The following is a 23920-nucleotide window of genomic DNA, read 5'->3' as shown; positions in this document are numbered from 1 at the left end:
GTCAAGGGTTTAGCTCAGTATTCATATTTTCATTTGCATTTTAATTCCCAAGGCAAACTGCAGAAATCTTTTTGCCATATGACCTTAAGTTAGGAACTCAGATGCCATTAAAACACAAGTTTTCCATGTTATTTTACCTACATAAAACATTACCTATGTGTTTTTCCAAAGCTTTGCTAGTCAGCCCTGCGCACACCCATAAATCCCGCTGTACCTACTGCTAATCTGGCCACAAACCACCTGAGTCAGGCGTGGGGGAGCGGCCAGCAGCCCCTTCCCAGTGGAGGGGCTAATTCCAGCCATCAGGAAAGGCAGCAGAAAGCCAGACACAGCCTAAGGATGCACACCGGCTGCTGCTATGCCCAGTCACGTGAGTCAGAAATGTGCCCATACCAATGGAAGAAATAGATGCTTTATAAGATGCTGTAATCTGTTTAATCTGTTTCAGGGCAGATCCCCAGAGATGCTGCCTTGCACCAGCTTTTCAGTAGACTGGAGCTGATGCAAAACCAAGCAGAAAAAGAAAACACCGTCCTGTGAACAAATAACAAAGTGCATGTTACTGGGCTCTAATACAAAGCTTACTTTTGACTGAAATAATCCAATAAATACTAATTGGAAACAAATGTCTATCACTGGTGCATAGCAGAAAACACTGGCGCTCCCAAGCCTTGTAAAAATGAGCAGCAAAGAGAAATAAAAACCAGATCCTGCCAGCAAAAGATCTTGAAAGTCCAGTTCTTCAGTTCTTTCCAAGGCAAAACTCCCATTGATAAAAACTGGGCTTAATTAAGAACTGCAAGATGGTGCCTTTGAGTTTTTCTTCTGCTCTCAGCTGAAAACCTGCAGATTCTGGCAAGCTCCTGGCACTTCCAGTGCCTCGAAAGCTTCAGCAGCCGCTCCGAGCCCTCTGGTCCCCACTCCTTCCACACTGTGCACGCACACACATGTGGGGAGAACTGCTTCCAACAAAATAACTTCAAATTATCTATTAAAAAAAGGAATTTAGCTGCCAGGAATAATATAATTTTAACTGTTCCCCAATTTATGTTCTTAAAAAAAGTATAAATACAACCAGGCTATTGGTTTCCAATTCCCAGATTGACATTATTATTTCAAGGAAAATAAAGAAAGCCCTTTCAACCATGACACAGAAAGGAAAAGAAGGATCATAAATGTTTCGGGGAAAAATGCAATGGCCCATGCTGGCTGGCCAGCCATCACGAGCTACAGAGTTATGCTTTTAGAAACCACGACCATGAATTCCCCGTGCGTGGGAGCCCGTGCGAGGGCAGCTGGAGCTCTGCCTGCCGGGCACAGGGCAGGGTCATCCTCTGGCTCCTCCACAGCAGGGACATCCAGACCCTTTCCCACAGAGCATGGCAGCTATTTCTGGAATGAAAACCTCCTCCATCAAGGGGCCTAGAGACCATCATCACCACAGACCCCCTTTAATCCAAGGTGGCTTGAAAAGCATTGCCCTTTCATCCCCATTAAGCTCAGCAATTTGTACATCGACAGCGAATGTTGCTATAAGGTACAGCGTACAGCCTGCCTGCTCTGCAAAGGCATGGAAGCCCGGTGATGGAAATAGAGCGTTTCAGAGCCCTCCCTGCACTGCTGAGCTGCTCGGTGCCCCTGGTGCCACCAGCTCCCTGTCCCTGCAGGAGGGGGATGCTCATGGTGGTGGCAGCTCAACCTCTACTTCTCCTCAGCCATGACCCAACAGCATCCATAGGGATCAACAGCCTCCTCCCAATGGACACTGGAGAGCTCCCGCTACCCTAGCACCCATCAGACCGAGACCACAGAGGTGAGGCACTGGATGTCCCTCAGCCTTTTCCACCAAGTCCTTTGCAGGCTTTGGAGAGCTGTGCTGTGTGCTGGGGGCAGCTCAGGGCTCTGTGGGAAACAGGCAGAAGGTGTGTACCCCGCTGAGAGCTCACTGGTCCTTGCCTTCCTCGATGCTCTCAGTTTCTCTGCTACGCGACCCCCCTGTTGCACAAAAAGCTGTTCCTGGGACTGAGCTCAGTCTCCTTTTCCTCATCTCAAAGGCTGGGAGACCTTCAAAAGGCTTCGCATTGTGCAAAACACTCATGCACTCGCTCTCGGAAACCTAGAACCAAATGGATTTCTTTCCAGTTCTCAAATTCAAGATCAGTTAAAATTTCCCCTCCTTTGGGACCTAATTTGCTTCTCTCTGCTGGCTTTTTCTTCCTGCTTTTTATGGTCTCTCTTAAATTAAGAGGGTTTGCAAACCTTTCCTAACAGCTGGCCTGAGAAGTTTCACAGAGAAGAACTCTTTTAGCCTACAGACAAGAAACCCACAAGCCGTTCCCTCACGCTTGCCTTCCCGGACCATCAATGACGAAGCGAAGCCCCCCCCCGACACACAGCGCTTGGAGCTGCTGGAGCCCAGGCTGCCCTCTGCCCTGCTCCTGGCAAACACGATCTGCGCAGCTGTCCCACACCAGATAAATCCAAGGCAGGGCTGGAAAGGAGCTGTTTGAAGTCCCGGTCCCAGGGAGCTGGTGGGGTTTGGGGTGGTTTTGTGTGCAGCTGCAGTGCTGCTGCAGCACAATGTGCAGTGAATGCCCTCGGCCAGCACCCAGCTGGACCCACCTTTGCTGGGCACCACCTTGCTGGGGACACCCAGCCTGTCCCTCCCCACCAGGGGAAGGAATGAGCAGAGGAAAAGGAATTATTTGGAGGAGAATAAGCCACAGCAAACAAAAAAGATGACTTGCAGCAACCACCTGCCCCAGCCATTCCATGCACGGCCTTGCCAGAATGCTGCCTCCTCCTCCTCCTCCTCCTCAAGATGCATTTATCAGCATTGCACGAATGCAGCCTCTGCCTTATCAAGCACAGGTAAGAGCTGCCTTTACCAATACAGTATTTATATTCTGAGGAACTATTTCCAGCAGAAGGAAAGGGTGACACAGGGTATGGGAGTGTTTCCCATACCTTGGCAGGAGGCGCAGGAAGCTGGGGCAGCGGTACACAGGTAGCTGCAGCAGGAGCAGTGCTGGCAGGAGCAGTGCTGACAGCACGTAGCGCCTTGCCCGGAGTTGCCGTAGGGCTACAAGTGCCGATGAGGCGCGGTGGGTCGGCTATTGCACCCGAGCTACCGCATCTCTGCACGCTGAGCCTTGGACACCGCCGGCCAGATGCCATCAACTTGGCTTGCACTGAGCTGCACCTCCCTGCCTGCAGTGTCTCTGGCACATTCTTGGGTGCTACTCTTTATTCAGATAAGAGAAAAGAGAAATGTAGCTGGGTTTGGGATGCCTGGCTCTTGTCCCCACCATACAATGCAACATCGAGAGAATGAAAGGAATGATTTTCCTTTTATATTTAAGGGAAGGATGCTGAATGACAGGTTGCTTGGATTTAGTCATGGAAATTCCAAAAAGAGCCAGAAATACGGAGAGCTTTTATGCCTTCTTCTTCTACAAGCACTTCAGTTCAATTTCTAGTAGTCCCTCTGTTCTATGCCTGCTTATTAGTGATGCTCTCTTCCTCTGTATCAGGTATTTCGTTCAGCTACAGCATGATGCCTGGACATAGCTGGTGGAGCAATGTGCACAATCAGTGAGGTAATGAAGCTCAAATGCTTTTCACAGGACACATGGTTTCCAATGTCAGGAAACATATAGGGGAGCATTAAAAGAAGCAAGCTGGACATTCCAACAGAAATACAAATCTACTCTGTGGCTTCACCAAGCAGAGCTAATGCGTGCTCTAGGTAACGGGTCAGAAGACGGGCTTTGCCTGCTCATTACAGCTGTGGCGCTGACTCTGCTGGAATAGCTGAACCGAGGCACTTTCATCCCTTAGGGCTTTTAGTTGAACCTGTCATAGGACAGAAGACTCAAAAAATTAAGTACTTCTATCAAGCTAATCACTGCTAAAAGAAGTGTTCCCCTAAGTAGGAAAACATGCTGCCAACCTAGAATTTTGGAAAGGTTTTGAAAATTAGCCTCAGTCCCTCTCTCTCTGGGAGCGAGTTTATCATATTGTGAATCCACCTTTTGTAAAGACAATAAAAAGCAGAAATTTCTATGGATTTTTAAAATACGCCAAGGCGAGCACACTCTTTCAACTACCTACTTAACAGGAGTAATGCTGGGATCCAGAGCCGGGAAGAGGATTTAACTTATTAAAAGTTAAACTCATGGATTTAAACATAACCCATCTCCTGGCAAGCAGAAGTCCCCCGTGCTCGCCGCCTCGGCTGCTCTTGGTTCCAGCTGATCTCAGCCCGGAGCTTCAGGGCTGCGTTTTGCAGAGCTGCAGGAGTTACCTGGCCTTGGCACCCAGAGAAGATGCTACAGTAGACACAATTCTTTTCAGAGTTTTGGGAACTTGCATTTGTATTCTGATACACTTTGGTAAAATCTGACCTCAACTTTCCTCAAGTTTGACCACTTTGATGCCTCAATTTTTCTTACTCTTAAGAAAAAAAAAAAACAATCCCAACCAAAAAGGAATTTTTTTGACATTTCACAAAACGCCCTATTTGCCCTTCCAGCCTTTTTCAACTGTGAGTCTTTAGCTCTAGAGGCCACAGGTTTTAGACACAGCTTAAGAGAACTTCAGACTTCATGTTCTGATCCAAAGCATTTAAAGTTCATTCATTTCTTTTGCAGTATTTGAAATTACACCCTTAAGAGGCCAGAAGTGCAAACAAAATAACTAATCTCATTTTTCAGACTATCAGACATCAAACCCGAAGATTGCTAATTTGAGAAGCCAGCGTTGGCTCCTAGCAGCTCCATGGAAGCACCTACACCCGTGGCCTGATTTGGAAGGGCTTTGAGCAACAGTTGGCTTCAGCATATCTGAGAAACCTTCCTTGGGAGAGGACCCACCAGCTGCAGAGCCAAACACACCTCCCAAATGACACCCTCGAACCCCAAATCCATCCCAGAGCCACTTGGGCAGCGGTGGGAGAGGATCTGCAAGGAGAGGACGGGCTGCAGCTCTGGTGCCCAGCCACTGCAGGGGTCACCTGCCCTGAGCCCAGGGGAGCCAGTCCTGCTCTCTGCTATAAACACATGCTGCATCAGCCTTAGACAGAGCTGAAGGTCATTAATGGCTTCGATGTACTTCAGATCCACTCACTTCCTAAAACTGAACGCAGTCAGTCAGGGTCAGCTAGACATTTTGCTGCCAACAAGCTGAATTAGAGACGTGAGCGGTGCTACTTGTGCCCCAGGAGGTCAAAGCATCCCTTAGCTGTGGGGTCACCTGGAAGAGGTACCTCTTGTGACCACGCTTGGTGACTTGTGTCCATTCTCCAGTGGCAGCAGGACAAGCCCAAGTGCTCTGGCTCCTCATCAGCATTCAACTTCTCTCTCCCAGCTTGGGTAGTCGAGCCCAGCTGCGCTCTGCAGCATCCACCAGTGATTCTCTGACTCTCTGCAATGTAGGGCTAAAAGATGTGTCCCTGGCATCAGTCCCCAGCTGCCCACCACAGAAGTGAAGTGGGCAAAAGGACCTTCCTGCGGAACCGGGTAATGCTTGTATGTCACTATTACTGTTATTAGGAGACCATCAGACCATGCCCATTAGCTACACCTGAAGGAAGGTCAGCTTAGAGCAAACCCATCGCAGCTCCTGCAAGGCTGAGCAGTGGTTTGAGACCAGTCCCCACCGTGCCTGCTGTCCAACATCCCCAGACAACCCGGTGATGGCCTCCGCGGCTTCTCCAGCAGACGCCTGGCACCACTGGCTGCCCAGGGCTCGACGGGACCAGCTCAGACCTGGCAGCGAGAGAAAAGGGTAGAATACGAGCAAGGGTCTCTCTAAAGCAAAGGTGTAATTCCTGCCCTGGCTGCCTTTTCTTCTGACACAGTCGGACTTTGATGACGTGATTCTGACCTCTCCTGGCAGAGGGCTTTTTGTGGGTGAAGTTTTACTGCCTTCATCACTGCAGGTACTATTTCATGCAAATGTGACAAGCAATTAAGCCTGAAGACATACCGTAGCATATTCCGACACCCTCAAGACTGAAATTCAGCCTCTGCACAAAGGACAACTGCAATGCAGCAATCCCTTCCCCTCATTCCCCCCAGCTTTTCAACAGCAAAGACAGTGCTTTGTCTCTGATAAACTGGTTCAAAAGTCCCAGAAATGGAAATCTTATTATTACCCCACAGAGGTGGTGTACAGGACAGACAGCACAGTTTTCGCTCGAATGCAAATAACAGACTTATGCCGTGGCCAGCATCTGCAGGAGTGGGATTGATTCTCCAGCTCGCTGCCTCAGAAGTCCTGTGGCAAACCCTTATGACAAAGGCTGCCCCCAAAGCTGGGGGAAAAAGGATAAATTTTAAAAGCTGCATACGTTTTGACACATATGTCCCTATAAGCACAGTTCAGATGTCCTGTTGAGATGCTGTTTTTATAGCCTAAGCAGGCTTCAGTCTAACTTTAAAAAGCTCTAGTAAGTATGATCCCACTATTTAGCTCAGCTCAGAAGATTAACAGATAAGAAAAAAGGCTGAGCATAGTTCGCTGAAGCTGGATGAACAGAGTGTGTGGGTTATTTTACGAGATAGATTTCAAAGATTTTGCCAAGTTCCTCTTTCAGCATATACCATGATCTGAAGAACTTTATCCATCATGTCCTTCCTACTACGCTCCTTTCACAGTCATCAGCTAAACACCAAATTAATTTTTCAGATCTCTCTAAGTAAGAGACCAAACCCTTAAAATCAGATGGTCTTTTAGTTAAAAGGCTGCAGACAACGTTCACATGAAACATGACTCAACGCAGAGCCTGGCTGAGCCCCAGCCTGCCCGCGTCCCCAGGACAGTCTGTGCCCTGAGAAGGCACGGCTGTTAGCACATGGCAAGTCACGTCTCAGGACAGGGGCTCAAAACGAACCCCATGGCTTCTTGCTGGGTCTTGGACGTGCTGAAAAACATCGCTGGGTCACGTTCCGGTAGGCAGAGTGCAGCCCCTGTGAGCATTGCTAAGGTTTGCTCAGCTTTGTGGTGTTGGACCTGGCAGTCAGGTTCATTTTAAAGCACTTATTTCTGTATTACATGCTGCAATTTCTGCTGAAACCCCTGCAAGCAACAGCAAAAGCATTGTGTGAAAGTCTCCATTGCCTTCTATTTAACTGCTGTTCTGGCAGGGAGCTGGCTGAGGTCAGCCCCATCACCTCCCGTCACTGCAAATTTCCAGCCACAAACCCCCATTTCCACAGGTAAAACCCACACACCTCTACATACAGAAGCCTGCCTTTGTTTTTCAGGAGTAATTCCCTAAACACATGACTCCAGGAGCTGGGGCTTGACCCAAAGCCCCGGCTGCCCTCGCCCCGGGCACTGCAGAGCTGCCAAGGCAGGTGCCAGGCTGAGGTTCGCACCAAAGGGGCAAAAGCTGAACATTTCCTACCAGCTCTAAATGATGTGTCACGTTTGACAGCATTATAGCAGCCTTGACGAGAGTCACCCAAAATGGCTTTGCATGGACGGGAAAGTTTCTAAACCATTTGTAAACAATGGTTGGGAATTTCTTAACTTCCAGGAGGAAGACATCTATGCCTTTCTGAAGGAATGCTCTCACGAGAAGCAGCTCTGCAATATAAAATGAGGTATTTTTAAAATAAACTGGTTTTAGGGTAAGCTGGGAAAATACTCCAGGTCTGTATTTGCACATGCACATTGTCAGCACTATACATTACATAGCACAAGGACAGCATATATCTAACCCAGGGACAATCTCTCACAATTAGAGAAGCAAACTACACCGACCCTTCTGAAGGAGCAAACACCTCTCCCCTTGGTGCAGTCACGCTGATGGCCACCAGCAAGGGTGTGATGGTTGCCAGCTCCCAGCGGTGCAGCAAACAGCTTCACCCCCCCGTGCGAATTAAGGAGATCAAGAGGGACTGGAGTGCAATGCCACGACTTTATCCCTTAAGCTACCTGGCTCCCCAGCGGCCTCTTAAAAATCCACAGCGATGGAAAAAAGTTCCCCAAGACCAGCAAGAACGATTAAAATGTGTTTCCATTTATCTCGCCTGCTCCAGTGCAGAGGGCATGTTTTTAATATCAAGGGTGCATGCAAGGGAGTGTTTAGCAAGCAGACAGAGGAGGGCTTTGTACAAACATGTCGGTTTTATTAACACTTTCATACAAAAAGCAAGATAGCTGGGGAGCATGCGCTGCGCTGAGCTGGAGGTCACAGGGCACACCAGCTGCATTTGCCAAACACCTTCGGGCACAGCTCTGCAGCCAGGCAACGTGAATACATCTGGACAGGGCAGCAACTACTGCACTGCAGTAACACAACACACTTGCGTCAAGGCTCAGGCTTGGTGTATCTCCAGCTCTCATAGTCCTCAGCCAGCCTCAGTCTGGTTCATATGTGCACAGAACTAATATTTGTAATAAGTAATTTTAGAAGAAATTAGAGTAGGTGAAGAAGCCTAAGAATAAAAGAATTTCTATGTATCCTATACATAGTATTTAATTTTCAGCCATACAGGAAAGTCTAATGACCATTAATAGAAAATAAACATCAGTGAAACATCAAGGTATTTTTTGCAATATAATAACCCTGAAAAACAAAGGTAGAAGAGCCTCAAAATTCTCTCCTCTCTCCAGCGGCAGCAGTGCCCTCCTGCCAGATGATTATCTGACCTTAGCTAAACTCAACGACAGTCTAAACCCCAGGAAGGATTTTCCCTCTGCTTTCCGGTGTTCAGGGTCACCTTCCCAGCCCAGCAGCAGACAGCCATGGTGTAGGAGAGCATTACTCAGTGCAGGCACCAGGCTGATGCTCCTGCCAGTGCTCAGCCTCAAGCTGCCCTGCTGTGCATGGGCTGCTGCATGCGTTGGATCAGACTCCCCACTGATAGAAAATAATGTCTGCTACAGAGGGGAAAAAAACCCCAAACCATCACAAGTATCCAGCCCAGCCTCCGGCCTGCTCCCCCTCCTCTTAGGGAAGATGCTGCTGGTCCCATTTCAGTGACACCTGACTGAGCCACCATTTAATGCTGCTATTAAATCACTTTTCTCACCATCTGGTGTTTGGCTTAAGGAAGAAACCTAGTGAGCTTAATGCAGGCAATGTCCCTATTCCATCCTTGCCAGCTTACTGTCTCTCTCCTCTACTCCCAGTTGTGGGAATTGCTGCATTTCCAAGTGTTATCATATCATACTTCCTGGTTTGTGGGTTTTTTTCTTCCCATAAGTGCCTTCAGCAGCTAATTGAAAGACAAAAGCATCACTGGCAACAAGCTAATCTTCAGACTAGAGAAATATTACCTGCTTAAACCCCAAAGATGCCTACTTCATCAGTGTGGCTTATCTAAACGTCTCTCTCTGTGAAAGCCAGGGTAAGGTACACAGGAAAACACAATGAAAGCAGTAGGATAATATTTTTTGTTTTCATTTTGGAATTCCCCAACCTTTTGCTTTTACTCATTAATAAAGAAGATAAACTCAGCTCAAATTATAACATGTCTTGGGTTTTCCTGCTAACAAACAAGCACTGGCAGTGCCTGTGGGACATCCGAGCCCTGCATGGCAGGAGCAGGCTGTTCCAGGGGATGGGAGGCAGCTACTGCAGCCTGGCTGTCCCAGGCTCTCCGCTCTCCCTGGCTGCCACTTACCCACCCCTCCGGCCAAAGAGAGGTTTGGGAGCAGCTCCCTGCCCTTGACGCATCCCCTTCACCCGCCGTGCTGGCAGCCGGTCTGCCCTGTGCCACTCATCTGGCTGCAAGGAACCTAGGGGACCACAGTAAGCATCCCTCCTGCCCCCATCACCCCATCCCTGTATCAGCATTGCCATCCCCTGCCCCAGCACCCCATCCTTGCACCAGCATTGCCATCCCCTGCATCCAGCACCCCATCCCTGCACCCAGCATCACCACCCCCTGCACCCAGCTGCCTGGGACGGTGCTCTCTCTGCACACTCTCACCCCAGCAGGTCACACAAGCAACTGCCAAGGGCAATTAATTTATCTTAAGTGAGCAACAAGTGAAAATGGAATGGGGTAAGTTATTTTTCCCCGATGGATAAGAACACAAACACTGAACTATGCCTCCCTCTGCTTCCAAGCAAACACCTGGTATTTCTGAATACACAAGCAGGCTGTTTCTGAACCTGTGTCAACAGAATCATCACTGAAACCGATGTTATCAAGTAAAATAACACGGTGTGTATCTACCTTACTTCTTTATCCAACAGCATTTTCTGTTTTGTCTTAAATCAACCCACATTGTTACTATTTCAGTATAGCACCTATTTACCTTCAACAAAACCAAGTTATTCAAGGGCAGAAGAAAACACCATTTTGAAGTTTCCATTCCCATTTTTTCCCTTCATCCTAAGATTGGGTTTTCCCCTTTCAAATACCAGGATTGTTCAAGCTCACTTGAAGATGCCGATTCATGTAAGAGATACATAGAGGATTTCACATGAAAGTTACAGCTACAACAGTCTGACGTGTCAAAGTGGTTCTGAGAAAATGCCTTTGCTTTCAAATGATTTAATATTATATCAGAGTTACAAATAAAAACAGACTTGTGTGCAACCTCTTCACCCAGTATATTAGACCAGTGGTGTTGGTGGTACATATACCCCTGACTCGAGTGCGAAGCGCTGTGTGAGTGTTCACAGCTCCAGGCTGACGCCGCTTGCAGCCGCCGTCAGGATTCAGCATGTTTCTGCTATTAAATCAGCCCTCAAACAACAAGCTGGGAGTTCCCATGCGACGGGAACCCGGGCTTGTGCCAGGGCATTATCTCATCCTTTGTTTTCCCCAAAGTATGAGGCAGACATTTTCCCTCTCCTCCCGCCCCGAGAGCACCGGCCGATGCCCGCGCGAGGGCTGGGTGCACGGGGGGGGGCAGGGGTCCTGACGAGAGCAGACATAGCCCATCCCACCGGCCAGGGGAGGAAGGAAGGTCGGTCACCTCCAGAACGGGAATTCTACCTCCCCAACAACAAGGCTTTAACCCCCAGTTCACAGAAATAAGTCTGGGCTATACCATGCTTTCACAAAGTTGTATATGGAAATTTCATGCACACCACCAGCCTGCTGAGAACTTAATGCAATACGCAAAGCTAATTAATCAAATGAAGAGTAATTAATCCTGAATAAAAAAAGCCCAGGCCTTCTCCACTTCCCAGAGCTCAGCCCTCAGTCAGAGGGTCAGGCTGGAAAGCTGCCGCTCCCGGGGCACACGCAGCACAAGAGGGGACCACGGCAAGGGGGAGCGGGAGCACTGACCCACCGGCCCCATCCCTCCTCCAGGAGCGACACGGGTGCTGCTGCGCTGGCTCGCTGGCACGGGGATGCCATTCCCGTGGGACAGGGCGAATGGACCGCCTGCGGGAAGTACCACTCCCTCTCCGGGCAGCCGGAGGAAACCCAGCCTGTCACCCCACATAGCTTACCTCAGCCAAGTGTCCAGGTCTGGGAGGGCTTGCATCCTATTCCAGCTCTGGCTATGTGCTGCCAATTCAATTTCTGCTGCAATTATTCTCCCACCCAGACACTTGATCTACTGTCAATTAGTGCTGATGAGGCTCTGCCCCACAGCCTGAAGCCCGTGTTTCCAGCCCTCCTGGGCCAGAAACCTGCCAATTCTGGCAGTATGGGAACGGTCAAGAAAACAAACATCCTCTCCTTTTATTAGCACCACATGGCAGTATTTTGACTAGCGAGTTCACGCTACAAGAAGCCAAAGACAGCGGGATCCCCAGAAACTGATGGACCGGGCTCTGCTCTCTCTGCCTTGCTGAGGCGGGACAGCCAGGGCCAGTGCCTGCAGCGATGCCGACACAGGGCGCACAGCCGGTGGCAAAGCCAGACCGGAGATCCCAACACATCAGCAATGATTTCATGTCTGCGTGACGGGATCCTGACTTCATGCAACGGTGCTGCTGGAGAGCACCGAGCCGCCCTCAGCATCCCCGTGGGTCCCACCGTCACCCACAACCAGGTCTGGCAGACACGAATCTTTTCGTTATTTAGGACGCAAGTTTGAATGTCACTGAATTTGTGACCTCCTCTATAGACTCCTGCTGTTAAGGGCAGACTTGTATAGTGTAACCAACTGATAACCGAAGCCTGCTTTTTTAAAACAAATGGTATTTCACGAAGGTGACCCACTAGCATCCTGTTCCATGTAATTTCTGCTGTGAACAAGCAGCTCTCTCCACTTCCAGCTTCTGCAGTTGTGAGGGCAGTTATTCCCTGCAGTCATGGCATTAATCAGTTTTAATAAGAAGGATTGATTACATTCTTGGTCTTTGCATAGGGGTTTTCCACAAAGCTCAAATGACAAACCACAACAGATTTAGAAAGAGAGGAAAGCTCATCAGCTGGTCCATACCTTCCAAATTCTCTCGCACAAAAGATAACTGCAAGCCTCGCTGCCTTCAAGACAAAGACTGCACCTAAATAAATCAAATTTAATTATAGGGTATATGCTTTCCTAGAAATTGCACAGATTTAGGCATTCTGCTTATGCTCACACATTTTGGGGCCTCTAGCAAGAATTACTGTAGTCACAAGTCAAAAGACTTTTTAGACATCTTTGCCCATTATGATGGAAAAGTTGACAGAGTAAAACCTGGAGGAAGGAAAGACATGTGCTCCACATTACTGGAAAGGCCACTTGGGGTAAAACTCTCAAAACCCTTTTCAAGGACAACCCCAAACCTATTTTTGTGATTTGAGGGCAGAATTCCAGCAGATTCCTCCCCTTTCCCCGTGTTTCAAAGCAGATTGCTTTTTTCCAGATGCGAGGAAGTGCACCTAAAGGTTGTGCATTTTGAGCCAAGCTATTACTTTACAATGAACCTTTTCTTTCTCACGATCTAATAAGTGCCTTTGCTCACAGGGGCTGAGCAAATACAGCCCCGGGTCATATGGCATCGCTCCACCAGGGACTCCAGCCACGATCCGAATCTCTGCTCCTGGGGGACAGGATGCCTGCTGCAAGGGTCTGCACTCCTGAGTGCTGACGATCACCCCTAGCATCAAGCAAATAAGAAGACACCTGCAATAACACAGGGCTTAGGACAGCTACTGGCACACGCACCCAGCAGTCAGCGTGAACCATGCTGAAGCCTCAGCCACACTCAAGGCACAGTCGGTTTGGGGAGGGAGACAAAACAACCGGCACGCCGAGGGTGCACCCACAGCAGGAGCACTCTAACGTGCGCATGGCAGCTCCCTTGCTGCCTCTCTGGGAAACCCAAAAAGCCATTAAGCAAGATGACGTGGGGATAGAGCCACTGAAAAAGACAGCAAGAGCTGGAACCTGCCATCTGTACCTGTGAACACTTGTTCGCATGCCTCTCTCAGTGCCTCGCCACAAACACATCAGCTTTACCCACCGAATACTCCCCAGATTTACACATTCTCAGTATAGGTCTGAATTCAGGAAAATCCATCTCTACCTCCTCGTTACAGTCTATGTAACTGTCTAATTTTTAAAAAGATCCATATGTAGCATATATTAATAGTCAGATTCAAATCCAATCTGCATTAAACCTCAGAAATGTTGTATCTGGCAGTGTGACTGCTGCACATTTGTTCCTCATTTAATATTATTCATAGAGTTTTGGGTACATCAAAGTCTATTAAGAAAAAATATCTGTCAGAAAAGATTGCCATAATTGATTGATGAAGCAAACGTGGCCAGAACTCAAGGCTCAAGCACACAGATCACCCTGCCCCGTCAGTCAGTGCAGGAAAGATGAGCAGACCCATGAGTCGCTCGTGTGTGATAGTGGGGTGGGTTTGCCAGTGCTGCCGCTCTGCAGTGCCGGCAGCTGCCAGCCCCTCTGCCCTCTGGTCCTGGGCAGGAACGCAAAATATTTGCAAATCCCACATGCACTGGCCAACAGATTCACAGGCGTGACTATACAGGTCTGCTCTTCGTGGGGTATGGAGAATCTCACTCCCATCCTTGTCACTTGATGGAGTTACTGCTGCCAAGGCTCTTTTCCTGGGAGGGCTGTAGGGGGACCTTGGGACCCTCATCAGGACACTCAAAAAGCCACCTCTAGAAACCAGCAGCAGAGCTAAGCCAGTAGCATCCTCATGTGGGCACTTTGCAGGTGCTGGAGAAAAAGCTCTCCTGAACCAGCCCAGGCCAGAAGCCACCTTTGCGGAGAAGGAAGCCGCACCAGCAGTATGTGAATACTTGGCATCAGCACACAAGCACTCCTGCCTCGCTGCAGCAGTCACGGTCTTGGTTTCTTTGTCAGCCTGATGTACTTTTGTTTTCTGAAACCTGCAGGCAGCTCTGGTGCCCCTGCCCCTGCTCTGGGAGGAGCTGGCCAACCTGCAGCACTGAGAAGGCTCAGCAGGCTTCAGTCCTGCCATGCATTCCCTCGTGTGCCCTGGGAAAGCTGGACAGAAGAAAACAACTCCAACCCATGCGCATCTGCCCTGCACCTATCCGAGGGGGAGCAAGACATCAGGAGGTCCCCTCTGCCCCATCCCCTCCTCCTGGGCTCCTCCTCATTCTCTGGCTATCCCTACTGCACCCATCATGGACCAGCACATCCAAAAACCCAACAGCTGGGTAACTCAGGCAGAAAGGGAGGAGTGAGATATGGTTCCTCTTCCCTTTGAGGAACCAAAGGAGAATTAGAGTCATCTTTGACCTCACTAACAAGCTGTTACTCAAGAGCTGGGTATGGAAGATGAAGATCTACTCAGGTCCACCCACCTCCCAGCAGCAGGGTGCTGCTGGAGACAGCCCCGGCGGGTGGAAAGGCAGGGCAGGCTGCAGGCAGGGTGCTGGCAGGAGGGTCTGGGGAAAAGGGTTGAAGACAGAGGGAAGAGGCCAGCTGCAAAACAGAGAGAAGGGAGAGAAAGGAGCAAGACGGGAGGGAAGAGGAAACCATTACCCCCAAAAAATATATCCACCATGTGAACTGAATCACAGTCATGGGACAAGGAGGGTGCGGTGGATTTTGCAAGCAGCCGAGAGGAAGGCACGTCAGCAAAGGCAGGTGCAAACAGACCCTGGGCATGCTGTGGCTCCAGGAAGGGCAGGCATCTGGCAGCTCCATTAGGAAGGCTCCATCAAAAATAATGCTGACCACGAGCTTGGTCACTGGGCTTGGGAGATCTGGTGCTGGGTGCTGCCCGCCCCGTGGCACTGCCCAGCCTCCTCATGCCACCAGCAAGCTGATTCCACAAAGCCCAGCTTGTGCAGAGGGCAATTATGGAGCTGGGTTTAAGCCAGATCAGGTCAGGGATCTGGTTCACAGAAGCCTGGGCTTTACCAGCCCAAGCAAAGCACAACAAGACCTGCATGGAAACACCTAACCAACGTGATGCTTTAAAACCATGCATAGAAACTCCTTAAGCTCTGGAAGGACTGCAGGCAGAGCAGAGAGGTTTCCAGATATGGATCTCCTTCCTCCAGAAAAGCCAGGCTGGAAGGGCAGCCTGTGTGCCGGGCTGCTGCCATACCTGTGGCTCCGGCTCTACGTTGATCCGGTACGCTTGAGCCTTGCCATCTTCCAGAACAGGGGGTGACCAGGTCTTCCCTTCAGTTCTGCAATGGGAAATTAAGTAAACTCAACTTACATTAGTTTAAAAAAACCCCAAACCCAAAATCAAAGCAGCAACACACCAAACAACAAAAAAATCCAGACTTCTTAAAAAAACCCAAACAACAACTGACAAAAACCCACCAAACCATACATGTAGTATATAGGCTTGCCAAAGAATTAATGTATACATGTGTTTGCCTAAAATTATCCTCAGAAATACTACAGTGGTAAACAGAGAAAATGCCAATTCTGTGTTATTAAAACCATGAAGCGCAAAACTATTCTTGAACTACAGGCTCCTGCTTAGTGTGGAGTTTAAGATACAAATTTATTTCAGTTCAAGAAATCAGTAGACAGGCTTGTGGTGGTTCTTGTTTTACATACTGCTGGCTTTGCCCCTTTATTCTGGCCCTGAATCCTGAAATATACTCCGAATGCGTGCATGTGTGTATGTATATATATATGTATGCATGTAATCCCTGGCAGGCCCGTATACTAGACCACAGCAGAAATCGTACAAATGCCTTTCAGGGAGAAGGCTTATGCAACCCTGTATGAATCATCTTGACCCTTTCAGCAGGTGCCAGATAGAGGAAGCCCTACAAATACAGTTTCCATTCACAAATGCATCTTCAGTCCTGCCAAGCCAGAGCAGGATGCTACCACTATCCAAAGATTTTTCCATGTGCCTGATCATTTTTTCCCCACAAAGGTACGTGGGGCACGGCTGGGACAAGATCTCCAGCGTGGCTGTCCTCTCCAGCACTCAGGGCACGAGGGAGCTGCGGGGCTCAGGTGAGGTCCAGCAGGGACATACACAGGCTTCTCTGGGTGCTGAGAGGTTGACTGAGGAGATGGAAACTACGCAAAGTATAAGATAAATTCTTCACATGCAAACTGTTCTGTTTACCATCACAATCCGCATATGTACCACTTAATGAAAACAGCTCTTGTTTGATAGGCACAGATCGCTGGCTGCGGCCAGGTGTCCTCTGCTGGACGCTGGCCCCTGCCACACACCACGTTCAGCTCTAGTTTAATGATCTGCAGAGTCCAAGTTTGAAAAATAAGGAGCGTGGTTTTAAACCAGGAACTCCTGAGGTGATATTTTACCTTTGCTATTTTGCCTCTAAACCAGTCTGTGTACAGACCTACCTTTCCAAACTCAGGGTCCAACCCAAACCCTCTCAAAAGCAAAGGCTCCCACCGTCTGTAACGCACTTCGGATCCATCCCCTGAGGAGTTCAGCTTTTTTTGTTCCAAACCACTATTCAGTACTACCATCACAGCTTTTTCAACAGGGGATAACATACTCTTTCTCATAGCTAGATGTCTTGTTCTGATAAGTTATCTTTACTGTAATTATTTGATTTTAAGTGGGGGAATTCACTTTAAGATGGTCTTTCCAGCTGTTTTCGGTGGGACAAAAGAAGCCGCCCTTCCCAGGAATGGCAGCCTTCCTAGCAATCCCGACTTGCTTTGTGCCATGATCCAGTGCTGTGTATATCACTTCCACATTGAAAGTTTCATCTGGAGGCCCAGAACAATGAAAATGCCTAATTACATTGGCAGCAAGCATCATTATTATTTCCGTGCTTTTTTTCCCCGTGCACTGAATCAGCCCGATGTGTGCTCACGCTGCCGCTGAGAAGGGGCAGTTACGACATTCCTCTTTGCTCAGCTCTGGAGCCCGCATGCCAAACACAGCTTAAAGGATCCCTGAAGACTTCAATTTGCCAGTAAACAAGAACTGAGATTCAGAAAGTGATTCTGATTGCAGAAGATAAGAGCGATAGCAGTAAATTTGCTCTGCATGAAGCTACGGCGTTCATTCACCGGTACTGCCAGCACATTCTAGTTGGAATTTCCCAGGTCCCCACATCCCTGACAAACAAAAATCACACCATCTGTGCCAGAAAGCAGCTAAACTTGTGTTTTCAAAGAGCCATTATAGGTGCCTTTACACTTAATGAAAGACACGGCCAGACTTTGGTTTGCGTATAGAATGACAGAATGGTTTGGGTTGGAAGGGACTTTAAAGATCACCTAGTTTCACCCCCCTGCCACGGACAGGGACACTGGCCACTAGCCCAGGCTGCCCCTAGCCCTGTCCAGCCTGGCCTGGAAGCCCATTCATAGTCAGTAGGCTTCACCATCAATTCTTTAGAGCAAACAGAAGTCCTTGGTATGAGCCAGGCAGCCTCATACAGCTCCCAGCGATGGCCGGAGCAATGCCAGACTCACCTCAGCCACAGCTTCCACTTGAATACTCTGAAATTAAGCACAATTTAGGTTCTGTTTGGTCCTTCTAAAGGCAAAGCAAAGGGGTACGGAAGAAACAGGAGCCTCAGCAAATAGAAATGCAAGTTGTAAGTTTGATGAGATTTCTGCTTACACAAGGAGACTCCTTTTCTGCAGGAACAGCAGAATATGAGGTAATCAGAAATAATTAAGAGATGACTCTGAGTATGATGCCATGGGCAGCTACTGGAGAAGGGGCTGATGCTCCGAGGAGCTGACACCCCTGTGCCCCCGGCAGGACCAGCAGCACAGGGGGTCCCCTGCAGCCCCCCAGGACAGGGGAGCCGAGCCAGCCCTGGAGCAGTGGGGACCATGGGCTCAGCACGGCCACCCCAACCCACTCTGGCAGCAGGTTCACGCTGCCAACAGTCAGATCTTTGTGTTTAGGCAACAGCAAAAACTAATCACACTTTTCTAACGTAATGGGTGTGAGATCAGACATCACGCTCAAATGTTCCAAGTCGTTTAACTTAAGGCTCAAGGACAGGAAAAGTGTTTTCAGATGTGTTGTAGGGGATTAAAGTCAGCTATGTGGAAATCATTACCCTGTGCTAGCAACACTCTGCCATATTTTAATGGCTGCTAGGACAATCCTAAGAAAAATAACTTGACCGAGGTCAGTGCTGGGCCTTCAACATGGGGCTTCGTGGGAAACAGACCTGTTAACAAGACAGAACTAAAAAAAAAAAAAAAAAAAAAAAAAAAAGTTGCAGACACCTTTTATCCCACCATTTGTTTTCTAAAAGTCTCAACATCATTCTCAAAAGATTACTTGCATATGCTCACATATTTTACCAGAGTGTTTTTTCACCTGGTAATGATCTGCAAGTCTTGCTCTTTACATTTGTAGAGGTGCTTTTAAGTTGCAAGATTTCCAGGGTCTTACTGAATTTCTAATTTCTCCATCCCCTTATAAACTAACATTTAGCACTTGGCAAAGTGCCAGACCCGACCCAGGACGCTGCCGCCTGCCATTGTGCAGCCATGCAGGTATGAGCGGTGACAGCGATGCGACCCTCCAGAACAACCACATCCCTGTACTTCACACCAGTCTGTACGGTCCCTTCTGAGGTGGGGGGTGACTCCAGGTTCCTTCCATCTCCAGAATGCTATCCGCCTCCCATCATGGCACAGCACTATGGTCACAACTGATCTTTATCATCGGTATGCCCATTAGCCTTCTAGCAGCTGAACTCAGTCTAGAAGCAGCTACAGCTGATTGTAGAGGGCTGAAGCTGCGTTAATTAGCATTGATAATATCCAGCTGTGGTTGGCTTCAGGGGCGGTGGGTTGGCTGATGTAGATAAGGTGCAGCTGTGGCTGGTTCTGTGAAGAGGTTGGGTAGCCAGTGAAGAGAGAGGAGGAAGAAGCAGAGAGAAGAGAGAGAGAGAGAGAGAACGTGTGCCTGGGGTGAGGAGTACTAGGAGAAGGCAGCAGAGGGACTGGCATGAAGAGTATGTTGGTATGAGATGGTAAAAGACCTTCTTGCAGCCGGCTGGTTTGGAGAGTGCTGTGACAGCTGATGCTTCTAATTCATTGAATAGTTTGGGCTGGAAGGGACCTTGAAGACCACCCAGCCCAACCCCCTGCCACAGGCAGGGACACCGGCCACCAGCCCAGGTTGCCCCCAGCCCCGTCCAGCCTGGCCTTGGGCACTGCCAGGGATGGGGCACCCACAGCTGCTCTGGGCAGCCCGTGCCAGCGCCTCACCACCCTCACAGGGAAGGATTTCTTCCTAACATCTCGTCTAAACCTCCCCTCTTTCGGTTTGCAGCTCCCCAGGATTGTGAACCTCGCCATGACAACTGCACGGCATTGGATGCATCCCTGCAGTGATGCAGGCAGGGGCTGATGTAGCTGAGCTCTGCTGACACCCTGATGGACCCAGCTCATCCAGGCTATGTGAAAGAGCAGCTGCAGGTTTTCTCCTTCATTCCTCTTGGCTGAAACCATTGCTGTGTATCGAGGCTCTGGAAAGATGCCGGTTTTCCTCTCTATTAGTCCTTGAGGAGCTCTGGAGGGGAAGCTGTGATTCACTTTTCCAGTTGTACTTTTACTGGAAACTTGAGAACATCATACATTGTCATCCTTCCCATCTTCCAGCAGCGTGCCTGTGCTGCTCGCAGCAAACGGACCCCACAAAACCTCCATGGGCTGTGGGAGGCAGGAGAGGGGGTCAGAAGAACACTAACTACGTGAGGTTCCAGGGACTTTTGGGGCTATATGTCCAGCAGACTCATTACTGGGCTTTCTCCCATAGAAACTTCCAGAGAAGCTCTATCTCTGTACAGAAAGCAGGAGAAAATTGAAAACTTTTATATGCAAATTTTCCAAGTAGACTCAGCAAAACTGTAACGGTGCATCGGTCCATGAGGGCTCCCTGCACGCTGCTCATCCCCTGGGAAGGGGGTTTTGGTTATCCATCCTGCAGCAGGGCACAGCACACGGCTGCAAGCCTCACTGCCCTTCTGCACTTGGCCTTTGTCACTCGGTCTCAAGCAAACGAGAACAAATTTGATCCACACTGCGAGTGCAGTGCTGGACATCACTGCTGTCTGTAAAGCAATGTGGGTTTCCCAGCCCATGCATGCTGCCTTGCTTCCTTCTCAGCCCCTCGTCCTCCCTCTGCCAGGGTTGCCCAGAGCAAAACAGCCCCTAGAGCTGGGCAGGGGGTTCCACAGCTGCTCTTTAGAAAGAAGAGTTACCATCTCTGAAACACCTTCCCTCCGTAGGCAAAGGCCATTCCTGCAGCCCGCACACCAGATGGAGGGGGAAGAAACCACTTCCAGGATTTGCTTTAGATGGAAGGAACCAAAGCTGAACCTTTGAGGATAGATGCTTTGACACCACAGTCAGAAAATAAATACAATGCAGCTAGCCAGGGGCCCTTGGTTGTGCCTGGGGCCAGGCAGGTGCTGTCAGCCCCCCAGCACCCATCTGGCCCCATGCACAAACAGCCTGTATTATTACCCAAAGAAAGGGCCGCAGTTGGATTGGACTGAGAAGAACAGCATCAAAATAATTACGATTATTATTTAAAAAAAAAAAAAAAGTCTCACAACACGCATTAATTCCTCCCTGCAAATCACAGGAGTATGAACATGTTACTCGAGCCAGGGACCTCTTGCTCCCCAGCACACTTTGTGCCTGATTAATAAATTCCTTATTTGTGCAACCTAGAGACAACTTTGCAGTCATAAAAAAGAACAAGTTTTACCATGGGATCAACCTTAACCACACATTTAAATTATTCAAAACTCTGAAACCCTTGGCCACCAGTCAAATACATACATTTAGTGACTAACTACCAAGATCTCCACACCACGTCTCTGTGAGCAATAATTCACAGGGCTGCTTGACAGCCGGGATCCTCTCCACCCAGCTGCCACCCACCTGCCCTTGCCCTCCCTTGCAGGTACCAGTAAGGCAGGCGAAGCAGACCCTGCGCTACCTTGGCTTGGGATTCAGCAGCTGGGAAGACGATGCTGGAACAGGCTGCCTGATTTATCAGCAGGGCATCCCAGACCATCCCACTCAAATCTCCATCAGCGCCACCGCCGCCTCCCCCCACAGCCCAGGTGCCAGGCACTGCTCCAGCCTTACTAAGCTCAGCTGAACTCCTGGCCTCACATCTTGGAGCTGTTAGCCACGACCTGACCGCCCACCCCCTTGTTACAGGGATGCGGAGGTAATTCCTCACACGTTACACCAGTACCCACACGAGCATTGGTTACATAAATCGACTCCTTTCATGAGCTGATGAGGATTTTCCTCTACTCCCTTTCGGAACAGTAAAGCTACTGTGCTGCTCTGCCTTCCACAGCACCACTGCCCAGAAACAGCCCTGCACATCTCTGGGCAAAACGGGACCTAGCAAAGCTGGGGACAAAACTCCCATTAACGTCAGGGGGCATAGGGGTCCAGCCCAGAAAGGCATCAAGAGAACAGGGGTGTGAAGAAGGAGGGAGAACCACCCCAAGAGCTCTTAAAGTCCTTGATAAAGGATGGAGTAGAGATTTTTTTTTTTTTTTTTTTTTTTTTTTTTAAAGAAATGCATGTTAGTACAGCCTGAGAGCAGAGGCAGCCTCCCAGACACCAACACCGACTCTGGGGCTGCAGGGGACATGGGAGAGCCACAGAGCCCAGCACACCTGAAAAGCTGTAACATCCCCTTCCCAGCAGTTTTCCCGGGGGGGGGGGGGGGCTTGGGGCCAGCTCCCACAGGAAGGATGCAGCACAAACTTTCATGCTCCCAGCTGGCAGATGACAAAAGCTTCAGGAAAAAAAGCTTTCAGACTTGCCTTCCCCCTCTGGCACAGATGGGCAGGTCTGGACAGTGCTGCCAAGGGCTTTCCAGCAGTGTGCGTCAGTGGGAACAGCATCAGCGGTGCCACAAGGTCTCCTGTCCAGCACCTGAGGTCCTTCGGGTGCTCAACTCTCAGTTCTCAAGCAGTGGCTTCAGCAGAGCACAGCTCCAACCCAATTTTAGGGCTGCAGCGTAACCACAAGAGATGTTAATATTCAAAGGAGCTGGGAAGGCTTTCTTTAAAAGAGTTAAGAAAATACACAGTAATATGTAAGCAAGAGCAGGGCAAGCTGCACTGCCACGCTGGTTATCTCTGAGCCCTAGGCTCGTTGTGTGCACTTGACTGGACACTGACTGTCTTCCAGGGCAAGAAAGGGTTGATTGCAAGAAAAAAATACTGATTTTAATGCACAAGTACTTGTTCACATGAACATACATTGCTAGAGAAAATCCAGATGCAATTTATCAAGCCCGTGTTGCTGGATCCTTTGCTACTGTTAGGAAACAAACCAGCTTTTCCATCCAAGGTGACCACTGCTGGGAGGCAGAACGCCCAGGCTCTGCCAGCTTCTCATCATGCTGTGTGCTTTGCTGCTGATGCCCTCCAGACACCGCCTCTCTCAGCCACCCCAGAATTACATCAAAGACCAGACGCAGAGCTTTCCCAGAGCTACCTCCTCAGCACCGCATGCCCAGCCCTAGCGATCATAACCAGTCCAGGGAACTGGAGTGCCCCAAGGAGAGAAAACAGATGCTTCTCCAGTTTCCCAGGAGCTGTCGTGCAATGGTGCCAGATACACCAGGGAACGATGTGGCTTCTTTCTGCCAACACAGCCATACTCCTTGCACCATGGATCTTTCTGCTGCCTCAAAAAATCACTTCTCCAGACATCCCAGTTGACCCCCCCCAGCTCCCTCTGGAGCTCAGTGCAGGTCCCGGCAAGCAAAACCATAGCAGATGTGCTTCCCAACAGCTGGCATGGTCCTCTGGCCAGCAGAGCCACAAGGAGGAGTGCTCTGGGTGCTGCTTTCCATTACAGTGTTTGGAAATTACATGTTCACGTTTGATCTCAAACTCAAGCTTTTCTCCTTCCAGATTGGCTTAAATGAACAGATTCTACCATGCAGCCGGGTAAGAGAAAAACCATCAGACCCAGTGTGACGTTCCTAATGACAGACTGTGCTAATGACCAACATGCTGATCTATTTGCAGTCCATCCACATCATCACGCCTGACTGTGGCCAAAGTTTGCATCGCAACAGAAATCCCACTTACTTCAGTTGTTTCCTCCCCGAGTATTGGGGAGAGAAATTGCCTGCACTTCATGGGAAAGTTTTACGCTCCCATTGTTTATTCTACCCACAAAGACCCACAGTCCTCCTGGCTCCTTACTTGTTTCTCCACCGGTGCATCCAAATGTCTTAATGAGGCAAATTTTGTAAATGGGATAATTAGCATCTCTTCCCATCAAATGCCATGGGTACTCTGCATCCCTGACACCTCCGAAACCCAGACGGGCCATGCTGGTCTCAGGACATCCTGTCAGACCACACAGCAACTCCCTCTCCTTGTGTTCCCCCCATTTCGATTTTCCTACTGAACTTTCCAGTCAAAGAGCATTTACCGACCACAGTTTGAAAACAAAAACAATCTTGTTCTCTGTCATGGTAACGCATAATGTCAAGGGTTCACAGAGAAAGGGCACGGGATGGAAGAAGCCCAGAGGGCACCAAGGGCTGGAAGCCCTTCGCTGCCA

The 23920-nt window shown here is 49.3% G+C and overlaps 1 protein-coding gene across 1 annotated transcript in view; it reads right to left on the bottom strand.

Moving 5' to 3' along the window:
• The window catches only part of PDLIM4 (PDZ and LIM domain 4), a 54213-nt gene that overhangs the window by 12366 nt on the left and 17927 nt on the right, over positions 1 to 23920 (bottom strand). Inside the window, exon 3 of the mRNA XM_056350035.1 lies at positions 15474 to 15558. Within this exon, the coding sequence (XP_056206010.1) occupies positions 15474 to 15558 (85 nt within the window). The remainder of the gene's footprint in view (positions 1 to 15473; positions 15559 to 23920) is intronic.

Source organism: Falco biarmicus, chromosome 8 (assembly GCF_023638135.1).
Source record: "Falco biarmicus isolate bFalBia1 chromosome 8, bFalBia1.pri, whole genome shotgun sequence".
In the NCBI taxonomy this organism is placed as follows: domain Eukaryota; kingdom Metazoa; phylum Chordata; class Aves; order Falconiformes; family Falconidae; genus Falco; species Falco biarmicus.
Note: the sequence above shows the minus strand (reverse complement) of the source record. Positions and strands in the feature narration are given on the sequence as shown.